Source organism: Dichomitus squalens, assembly GCF_000275845.1.
Source record: "Dichomitus squalens LYAD-421 SS1 unplaced genomic scaffold DICSQscaffold_2, whole genome shotgun sequence".
Lineage (NCBI taxonomy): Eukaryota > Fungi > Basidiomycota > Agaricomycetes > Polyporales > Polyporaceae > Dichomitus > Dichomitus squalens.
Window position 1 is genome coordinate 1,032,141 of NW_006766884.1, and position 10,131 is coordinate 1,042,271.

At 56.2% G+C, this 10,131-nt stretch overlaps 3 protein-coding genes across 3 annotated transcripts; 2 read left to right on the forward strand and 1 right to left on the reverse strand.

Annotated features, from left to right (window-relative positions):
* Positions 1-1,134: 1,134 nt before the first annotated feature.
* Positions 1,135-4,123, reverse strand: DICSQDRAFT_124073 (NOL1/NOP2/sun family RNA met; the record flags this gene model as incomplete). The annotated part of the gene is made up of 6 exons (XM_007361185.1): positions 1,135-1,695; positions 1,780-2,328; positions 2,627-2,732; positions 3,069-3,569; positions 3,628-3,714; positions 3,771-4,123. 6 exons carry the CDS (start codon positions 4,121-4,123, stop codon positions 1,135-1,137), a joined length of 2,157 nt encoding a protein of 718 aa, XP_007361247.1.
* A 317-nt stretch (positions 4,124-4,440) lies between these two features.
* DICSQDRAFT_97654 (uncharacterized protein) lies at positions 4,441-6,250 on the forward strand (the record flags this gene model as incomplete). Its single annotated transcript, XM_007361186.1, has 4 exons — positions 4,441-4,780; positions 4,843-5,063; positions 5,130-5,469; positions 5,522-6,250. The coding sequence occupies 3 exons, from the start codon at positions 4,441-4,443 to the stop codon at positions 5,337-5,339; spliced, it is 771 nt and encodes a 256-aa protein (XP_007361248.1). The 3' UTR covers positions 5,340-5,469; positions 5,522-6,250.
* Positions 6,251-7,350: 1,100 nt separating this feature from the next.
* DICSQDRAFT_77969 (uncharacterized protein) lies at positions 7,351-9,495 on the forward strand. Its single transcript, XM_007361187.1, has 13 exons — positions 7,351-7,662; positions 7,728-7,774; positions 7,831-7,997; positions 8,106-8,169; positions 8,221-8,318; positions 8,373-8,464; positions 8,519-8,526; positions 8,588-8,713; positions 8,775-8,790; positions 8,854-8,896; positions 8,957-8,965; positions 9,023-9,066; positions 9,124-9,495. Exons 1-13 carry the CDS (start codon positions 7,616-7,618, stop codon positions 9,350-9,352), a joined length of 990 nt encoding a protein of 329 aa, XP_007361249.1. The 5' UTR covers positions 7,351-7,615; the 3' UTR covers positions 9,353-9,495.
* The last annotated feature ends 636 nt before the right edge of the window (positions 9,496-10,131 follow it).

Below are 10,131 nucleotides of genomic sequence, written 5' to 3' on the forward strand. Positions count from 1 at the left end.
AGCGCCCCGATACCCCATACCCTCACACGAAATCCTGTATCAGAAAGTATCTTTTTGTATCACTAGCTTCTGCCGCTCCCTTGATCAATACGACCCTCAGCTTTACCCCCCGCACGCGACTCATGTCCGTCACGCCATTCGGTCGTTTTCTGCCCACTTAACGCCGCCATACGGCACAGAACACTCGAATGTTCTTTAGGCGCCGTCGGCGGGATGTAAGAATACTTATCTTGATGCATTGTCCCATCGTCCGAGCCACCTCGGCTGCCACACAGCGTGCGCGAGCGTGATAAGCGACGCCGGATCGTCTGATGTTGCCCCGGCCGTCCCGCCCCTCCGCCGGGCGTGGCATGTGCAGTCCTCCTGCCGAGGCTCGCGATGCGGATGCTCAGGCTGGACGCTGCCCGCTCATGCTGCATGGTGCACGCTCGCTAGCCTCATTCACGCAGAGTATGACGATGATCCCACGTCTCGGAGCCTGATACCATGGCCCAGCCGGGATTTGAGAGCAGACTCGTAAGATGGGCTCGAGTACCCACGCGATGACGGAGGGCCCCATCACCTTGGGCAGCTTCGCGCGACATTGCCGGCCGCTGTAGCTTGCCCTTTCCAGGCTGCTGGGCGAGGGTGCTGTAGTGCACTTGCCATTGCGCATGGCAGGCCCTAGCCCCTCGGGTTCCTGGGACACGAGTAGCTTTGGATGGTATCAACGCACCACTGGACCGAAACGAAGGACGTCCTCCAAGTCTCAAGACCCGATGCCGGCGGAACAGCGCAGGAACCCATACGGTCCCATTTGGCTTACGGACCACGCCACTCGGCACCAAGTCACCGACAATACGATACAGCTCCAGACAGACTCCGCAGCTATGCGCCCTATCGTGATGCACTATGTAAGTAGGTACAGCGGACCACAGCACGGAACTGCAGTCCGGCAAGTGGTGTGATATATGTAGCACGAGAAGGAATGAGGCGACCGGTCCGGCCCTGCTAGGACAGTGAGCTCAGGCTGCCGCAGTAGCTGTCCCTGCCGCCACAGGGGCGGGCTTGGTTCGGGGCGGAACTCTCAGACCCTTCGCTCTCATACGTTTGCGGTTATTCTCTGAGAAAGAAGAAAGAACAGGCGCACAGAGGTCAGTATCCAAGATCGACGAGCATCACAACAAAGCCCTGCCTGGTCGTCTCTCGACGCTCGTGCGCGCAGGAAGCGAAGGGGCATAAGATATAGAGGCTGAGCTCACCTTCGATATACTGCTGGTCCTCCGCATCGTCGAATGCGGGCGATGCGTCACCCATATCGACATCAGCATCGACACCCTTCGTGCCGCCGGCGGCTTCGTCCTTCTCGCCCTTAACCTTGGCGCGCTTCTCGACTTTGAACTTTGCGACGTAGAACCCGTCCATGTTGTGCACATGGGGATAGAAGCGACGCGTGAGGCTCAGCTTATCGCTGAACGTCTTCCCGCGGTAGCTGGTGTATCCGGGACGGCCGAACTCGAGCCCAGTGTCGACAAGCTTCACGTTGGGACGTTTTCGGAGCGCGTAGTCCACCACCGCCTCGTTCTCATCGACCGTCACCGAACAGGTCGAGTAGACGAGGTACCCGCCAGTCTTGGAGTCTGGTGCGACGCTGTCGATGGCGCAGAGTATGAGCTGTTTTTGGAGGTGCGAGAGGAGCGCAAAGTCACGTTCGGACTGAGGTCGAACGTTAATGCCATGGGACCAAGACGAATCAACGGTTAAACTTCGTGCGTGGAGAAGCAGGCCGGGATTACGCACCTTGTTGGTCTTGACGCTCGCGTCCTTGGAAATGACACCTGTCCCGCTGCAAGGGGCATCGAGCAGGACCCTGTCGAACCCTCCGATGACCTTCGGGAACTCACGGCCGTCGTAGGAGCACACCACGACGTTCTTGCAGCCCAGCCGGTGGACGTTCGCCGTCAGACTCTTCACGCGCGCCTTGTTCGCGTCGTTGGCGAAAACGACGCCCGTGTTTTGCATGAGCGCCGCCATATGCGTCGTCTTGCCGCCCGGGGCGGACGCCATGTCCAGCACGCGCTCGCCAGGTTGGGGAGACAGCGCGATCACCGGCAGGAACGACGAGGCGGCTTGCAGCATGTAGTGGCCGGCGAGATACTCGGGCGTCGCGCCGATCGGTACGCTCGACTCGAACACCTGCAGGCCAACGTTCGTCCATTTGCCGATGGGCTCCAAGTTCACGCCGCGGTTGATCAGCGCTTGTGCGAGGTCGCGTCTCCGTGTCCGGAGGGTGTTCGTCCGGATTGTTACGGGTCGGGGTACCTCGTTCGCCTCGAAGAACTCAATTGCCTGGAGGCAATTCAGTGTTGGATCTCGCAGGAAGGAGAGCCTCAAGTCAAATGATCCTCCCTGGCTTCTTGCCCCATATATGTCCAATGCCAGACCGTGTTCGGAGGCTAGGTGGTCAGGAAAGAGACCACACCCCCTACAGGATATTCACGGCAGAGGACTATGCGATCACCATGCAGATTTCCCTCGATACATGTCGTCATCACCATCATAAGCTTGGCCACGGCCGTTGTAACGTATAGAAGCATCCACCAGGTCGGAACAATTGATGTAGAAAGAGGACATGACGTTGACGTACCTCTGCAACGGGGAAGAGTTGGAACAATTTCTCGGCGAGGAAGTCATTATAGCCGTAATAGCTTGCAATGTCCGAGATGAGCTGCTGGACGTACTCCGATCTCGACCTAGAGAATTGGAGTTCAGCACCACACGTCACTCAAGCTCCTAATATATGTATGTAACGATGAGATTCATCTCATGAGGTTATGCAAGCCTTCCACTGGCTCGGATTCGACATGTTCGCATGCCGGATGGGATGCTAGTCCTTTGCTGGTGTAGAATCACGAATCAAAGCCTATAGAGAAGGGGCGACGCCCACGCAACATCTTGGCGAATGAAAGTCTGAGGAGTGTCTAAGCGGGAACGTGGAATACGACTTCTTGTATACCACGTCCTCGCTGAAATATACCCAGTGCCGAAACCATCCGGATTTCAAGTCATGGAGATAAGTCCTCACGCACCTTCCTTTAGCCGCAAGCTTGTTGAAGTTGCCTAGTACCCTTACACACTCGCGCATTCGTCTCTGAACCGTGTGCACGTCTGGGCCGCCTCTCTTCTTCTCTTCCTCCCTCTCCTCCGCCGTTGGCAGGACAAAGGCCTCGCTGTCCTCCCCGCCCTCACCTTCCTCGTCCATATCCGCGTCCGCGAAATCGTCCCCGTCCTCCTCTCCTGCAAGCTCGGCCTGCTGCAACTCTTCCAGATCGAGCTCTGCCTCACGGGCAGCTCTCGCGTCCAAAGCACGTGAGCGGGCCTCGATATTCTTCATGGTGATGGGGCCGTCCTCGTCCTCTTCCTCCTCGTCACTCTCGCCTGAAGACGCGTCCGACATGGTCGGTATGATCTTGAGTGGGCGGTCAGCTTGTTTTGACTTTTTGCTCTTGAGCTTTACGGGGAGCTCATCCTCTTCTTCATCGTCCGAGCCGAGGTCGAGCTCTTGGGCGGGACCTCTCAATAGGTCATCGCTAAGGATGCGCATGAAATGATGAGACAAAGTGATGTAGAGTCGACATGTGCACGCACTCCTCGTCCGCGCCATCCAAATCTAGGTCGTTCAGGTCTCCTTCGAAGCCAACAAATTCATCTTCATCGTCCTCATGGAATAATGTCCTAGACGTAACATCATGTAAGCGGAGGGACGAGGAGTTTGCGAGAGGCTCACTAACTTCGCATGTTGCTGTAAGTCCCCATCGTCCTCGACGTCCTCCCAGCCCTCGCTGCCTCCTGCACCCTCAGCATCGTCCTCGAAACTAGGCTTCTTCGACTTGGATTTGACGGGTCTTGCCTTGCCCTCGTTCTTGGAAGCGGTCGTCGCCCTGCCCTTCGCCGCAGTGGGCTTCGAGGGCTTGTCCGTTCTAGCCTCGCCTTCCTTCACCTTTTTTGCAGGCCGTTTGTTCGCAGAATCGACATCGTCCGCTTTCCGCTTGCCGAGCTTCTTCTGGGATGGTCGTCCAGCATTTTCCTTGACTTCAGCCAAAGGTGAGGGATCTCCCTGCTTGTTCTTTGCGCGTCTTCCCATGGCGAGAGGTTTAGGACGGGAGCGGGGGGATTTGAAGCGCCAAGCAGCCGTCCGCACTGGACGATCGAGCTGTAGACAGAAATTTCAAGCGCTCTTGAGGAGCAGTCCGAGAATGGCAGGCGAATGGAAGGTGTTTGATCCTGTTATGCCCACCGCCCTAAACAGGCAATAGCAGGTTTGATGTTTCATGACATCGGCAAGACGGGACCGGGAGGGTTTCGAGTGACGATGACGCCGTGCGCTACGACGAAGTCGATCTCGTCGGGGTCGTCTTCAATCCACCTTTCGGCTTGACCACCACTGCGCGTCCCCACGGCATGTCTCCCATCATCCCCTCCTTGTTGTCTCGACCGCTCTGCGGCACCCTGCGCAAGGTGCCGTTGGGCTGCATACCCTCCAGCATCACCAAAACATACTTCACTCCCAACGGCCTCCGAGGAGGCACCCACCGTCCGTTCTTTCATCACACTTTCCAACCTTCGCTTTGCAACTGCCCGCCCCCTCCTACTATTCCTCGCCCTCGGCGAGCATTCTCACATACTAGCAAGCGTAGCTTTGGCACATACACCAATGCACCCCTCTACTTCCTCAAAATCGGATTTTCTGGCGTCCTTCTTTCACTCACCTTTCTGGCCGCGCCGGTGATCTACTGCGAGCGTATGTCCTTGTTCGATGACTTTAATCCCGCAAAAGCCTCACACGTGCTTGACGTTGGCCAGCCCCGATCAAGAACGCATCTTCTACCGCCGTCTCTCCACCCCAGCCGGGTGCTGCAGCTGTGTCGTCATCTGCTTCTCCCCTTCCCCCTCCTCCCCAGTCGACCCTCAATCTCTATGAGTTGACTTTCGGCACCGTCTGCGGCGTCTGCGCTGGAGTCTTCGTGAAGAAGGGTGCAAAGTTTGTCGCCTTCGCCCTGGGCGGAGTCTTCGTTCTGCTCCAGGTTTGTGCCTCCCGTTATCTCAGCGTCGATGTTGCGCAGTTATCTGATCACGATTGCCCCGCGCAGTACTTGGGCTCCTGGTCGCTCGTGCGCGTGGACTGGAATCGCGCTGCAGGTCGTTTTGAGAACCTTTTCTACAGAAAAGACGCCTCGGGGGTGTCGCGTCCGCCCAATGTTGGCTCGCTTTTCCGCTGGGTCATCGATTTCTTGACGGCGGACTTCCAGCCGAGGGCCTCATTCGTTGCGGGATTCGCCCTCGGGCTCCGGGTGGGCTGAGCATTGACGGAGTTGTCGGCGTTTGATGCCTTCACGGACATTCGTGTGTAAGATCGCAGTAGAAGCAGCCTGGTATATATTACTGTAAATGTCTGATTGTAATGCATACAAATTCCACTTGATCATCCATCTGAATCGGATGATCAGTCATCCGTCGATCATGTCGTGGACAAAGCACTCACTTTCTTCCGTTCCATAAATCAATTCCCCACCAGCGTCTTCACTTGCGAAATGAGATCCTCGTTCTCCTCCTGTCCGCGCACAAAGTCCGTCCGTCCTTCCTGGATGTCCCCGAACAATTCCTGCAGCACCGGAGGCAGTTCCTGGTGACCAGCGACAGCGGTCTTGAGCTGCTTCTTCTCCGAATGCCACCCCTGGACGCTCGTCTCCCTGACGTCCCCGCCCGGCGTCTTGACGAACAATCTGTCAATCTTCTGACTCGTGCGATCGTGCGCGACACGCCAGGCGTTCATGATCGACCCCGTGTCCGGCAACTGCGCGGCCTCACGCGCAAGCGCGGCCAGACGGGAAAAGTCCTGGGGCCGAAGCTGCAGGACGCGGCCCCGGGCGTCGACCGCCACGTCGGGCTCGAAGAGCGCCAGGGTGAAGCCCTGCGGGTCGGCGGGCGCGTTGAGGAGGGCGGCGAAGACGAGCGCGTCCTTCGTGGGCGCGAAGGAAGCGGCGGATGGATGTGGATTGGCGCGGGCGTGCCACCCTTGGGCAGATGCATGCTCGGAAGACATTGTGGGATCGGAGCTCGTCCAAGACGGCGATCGGTGGGGATAGAACTCGAGGGCTGTGGGCAGATGATACCAGAGGAGGTACACGCCGACGAGGGCTGTGAGGGCGAGGAAGAGCGGCTTGGTGGATAGGGAGGCCAGCTTGTTCCGTGCGGTGGAGGTGGCGAAGAGAGGTTATTGTGCAGATGATGCAAAGTGGTGCCCACCGGTCCAGAGTGCCAAGCACTTGTACAATGACTTGCGCAGCTGCGATAGAGGGGAGCATATGGTCTCGAGTTGGGAATGTCGTCATAGGCACTCACCGGGGTCGGCGGGCAACATGCGTCTGTGTACCGCCGTATGTGCGTTGCTATTGGGGCTATTCCGGCTCCTAGCTCGTCAATCCAGACAGTGCATACTACAGACCTCCGTCAGCTACACCTGGGTAAGTGTGGTTATGCCTCTTGGGACCGGGACCCTGTCAGACGCCCCGGGTAGACAGCAAACAAGCGCCCATTACAAGCGATTGCGTGCGCCCGGCTGCGTAGCGACGGTAGACTTCTCCACCTCTTCCAACAAGCTATTCCACTCAATCCCTCAAGCTTGACCGCATGAGAACTTACGGCATAGGACCATGCCATCCTGAGCAAGCAGAACTCCTTGATACATTCTGGGTGCGGCTGTAGCTTGACCTTCCCGCTCACACGGACGTACTGCAGGCTCCAGTGCTGTCTCACAGAACGTTGCGGACGCGCGGCGGTACCTACTTAGTACTCACTGGCTCCTCATAATATGTACTCCTTTCCGTGAGTTTCCGGCGCACCCATGTATCCTGCACATTTGGGTAGTGTGGGACCTTGTCAGCTCTCGAGAATCCTTCTCAGCGGCATCGCCTCGGCACTTCCTTGTCGTGCTGACAGCGCGGTGGCAGAACTTTTGTTGCGACGCCTACGATTTGACCTTTGGGGAAGCCTGCTGACGGATGGTGCTATTCAGTTAAGACCCCGTTCATGCGGCTGCAATAATCCGCCCGTGGTCATTCAGTACACGAAACTTAGCTTTCCCTTGTCAGGTTCCTCCGAGCTCCGACGGCGCAGCGTCTCCGAGTCGTTGGCATGCACCGCCTTTCAATTCTGTAGATCGTCGACTCACCCAAACCTCTTGACGGCAAGCGATTGCCTACATCTGCAAATCGCGCTCGTGCTGTAAGTGCGGTCTCTGATTTTGCCGGATCTTCTGGACCTTGCTCTACTGACAGCAACGGCTGTGCACTCTGAATTGATGGCAGCCAGCGCGCACGCCACTTCGACAGCAGCGCAACTGTCTGTCAGCACGTCCGGACTCCGTCATCCTGCTCTGACGGGATGATGTTAGTCGGTATCGGAATGGTATAGGTTGTCCTACCATCAGACACTTACCAACGAGGTCCCGCTCATGCCGCTCTGGGCTCCTACATCAGACTCAACAGGGGTCATATAGGCCTGTCGAAGCTCGCGTAAGGTTATTTGCCAAACGACCTCCCTCACTAGTTCCTGTAGGTCCCAGGGCGAGTCCAAAATGCTTACGTCCGTGCCAGAATCTGTCCTGGCTCCTGCGGCATATTGGTACGAATCCCTAGATTGGGCTTCGTGCTGATGTATCTCGCTTACCACCCTACTTGCTTATACAGGGCTAGCGCTATCCGGGCGAACAATTATCTGACAGTGGCGGCACTCAGTAGGTCTACGTACTCCCTCATCTCGGATGTAGCGTTGACATAGCGCTGTCTACAGCGATCCTTTACTACGACTTTTCCCTCACACTGTTCGCCGAGATCGAGTATTTCTGGCGATCGGCAAACTGGTCCATCATCTCTTTGCTCTATGCTATCAACCGATACTACGGCCTTATTGGATCCATTCCTCTGTTTTTCGAATATTTTGGCACGCCTTCCCAACACGTGAGTCTGTCTTTGTGTGCGGGCGGCGCTAGAAGCTAACGGTCCTCCTACCAGACGTAGGTCTTTCCAATGAAGGAGCTTGCATCTACTGATGCTTTGTGGCCGCACAGCTGTCGCCAGTTGCAGACCTACCATCAAGCCTTCGCTATCGTAACCCAAGCCATCGTGGCCAGTGAGTGGTAACAAGGCGTGTCAAGGTCTTCCCACTAACCTGACTCCCTAGTCATGTTAGTCCTGCGCACATACGCGTTGTATGATCGGAGTCGGCGCATCCTCGCGCTGCTCATCATCACGCATGTTGGAGGTGCTGTGGCTTGCCTCGTAAGGACCATGGTGGTACTTGTTTCGAGGGTCGTCTGCTCACACACATAGCAGATTGCGATGGTTACCAGCAAAAGTCCAACGGACACCCACATTCCCTTGCCCTTTACCTATTCTGGCTGCGACCTATCTCTCACCAATGCTCAGTGCGTACCAAGTGTTTCCAGTGCCTCCTAACTCCGCTGAGACTTCCGGTCCAGGGGGCGACGTACGTCAGACTCAGGACTGAGCGGTATGAGTTCGCTGGACACTCATGCTTACTACTCTAGATCTTTCCTTCGCCTGGCTCGCGATGTTATGGTTCGATACGACCATCTTCACATTGACGCTAGTGCAAGCTATTCGGATGCGTCGCTACTTCCCGGGCGGGATCCTTGAGGTGCTGATACGAGACGGTGAGCTAATTCAGAGAACCTCTACACACGCGTAGCTTTCATCTGATTGCTGCGTGTTCAGGCACTGTCTACTATGGGTGAGCGATGTCGGTAGTCTCAGTCACGGCGTCGTCGGAGATTGACATCTTGTGGTGTTGAAGAATCATGGTGGCCTCGAATGTGTCGAATATCACCACGTTCCTGGTAGGGTTTTCCTTTCGTCGGTAGCGAAGAGTGCTGTGTTCACGTTCATGCTATGAATAGGTCACGCCGGTATGCCGTTCGTTGACATATAGATAATCAAGTTGGTGACCTGCCTGCTTCTGATAGTCAGGATCGAACCTCAAGGGCATGGAGACAACGCTGACGAACGTGTAGGGACCAACCGCTACTCCTAAATTAGGACGAGATCTGACTGTTATCGTTCGCAGCTTGTCAACGACGCTCACTTCCCGTCTCATCCTTAATCTCCGCGACTCGAGCCTCAGGCGAACACGTCGAGCCGATGAGAACCATCTCACGACAGGTGCCTGGAATTCGACGGCGGTGCAGGCTACGACTTCGTGTGTAGCGTCGAATCCATTGACCCTCACGTATATCGATACGCAGACCGCATACATGCCCACAGAAGTTCCGCGTGAAGGGCTAGCGACCGCATAAAAATGCAACAGGTCCGGGTGCGCGCCGCCATGTTATCGCGAGAGCTACCGTCCAGGTGCCTTAGGCTTCTTTGTCCTGTATGTGACTTAGTTGATGATGATAATCTGTATCAATACATTCGAATGCAAGTGCCTCACATTTTCACCAATACCGCGGCTGACGATGTTGAATGATAGAATATGACACTTTGTTCTGCGCAGACTGCCCCACTCGTTGCTTGCTATTGGCAGCTGGCTCCTAGCGGAGTCCTCAAACCTTCAGCCTCTGAGGGTCATCATTACCACTTCCAGTTCCAGGTGGACAATTTCATGGACGTTCGATGTACTCTTATGTTTGTCTTGCTTATGCACTGTGAGCGGCCATAGACTGCGGTCTGAAAAGCACTGAACATCGCTGCCATATCGTGGCGGATCTGTCATAGTATTACCGAAATCTGTCTACCCTTATCTTGCTCATCCCCGCTGCGCTGTGAATCAGTGCGCTCCCACGGGACTACAAAAACTTCCATTCTTGGACGGGTTGTCGAAGAAGCTTCAAGTTCAAGGTACGTGCTACCGCTCTCCAGAATGCTTCCGAGCCCGAGGCTGACCATGAGTAGTATGTCTTTCTCCCTCCTGCATATCCTACGCGATATTGCTGGGCGAACATCGGCCTCTGTCACCCGGCGTTGTCACAGCAGGGAGCTGTTCTGTTGGACTCGCGTGAACGAGACCCGAAGGCACCGCTGCCAACCTTGTATGACTCTCTGACACGTTTTCGACTTCCGGCGGGCGCAAACG

What these genes read in the sequence shown, in the direction of transcription:
- DICSQDRAFT_77969 (XM_007361187.1), top strand. Translation starts at nt 7,616, where the DNA reads ATGCTTACGTCCGTGCCAGAATCTGTCCTGGCTCCTGCGGCATATTG. An exon ending in AACCCAAGCCATCGTGGCCA is followed by an intron (nt 8,170 to 8,220) that starts GTGAGTGGTAAC and finishes CTGACTCCCTAG; the next exon opens with TCATGTTAGTCCTGCGCACA. An exon ending in GAGGTGCTGTGGCTTGCCTC is followed by an intron (nt 8,319 to 8,372) that starts GTAAGGACCATG and finishes CACACATAGCAG; the next exon opens with ATTGCGATGGTTACCAGCAA.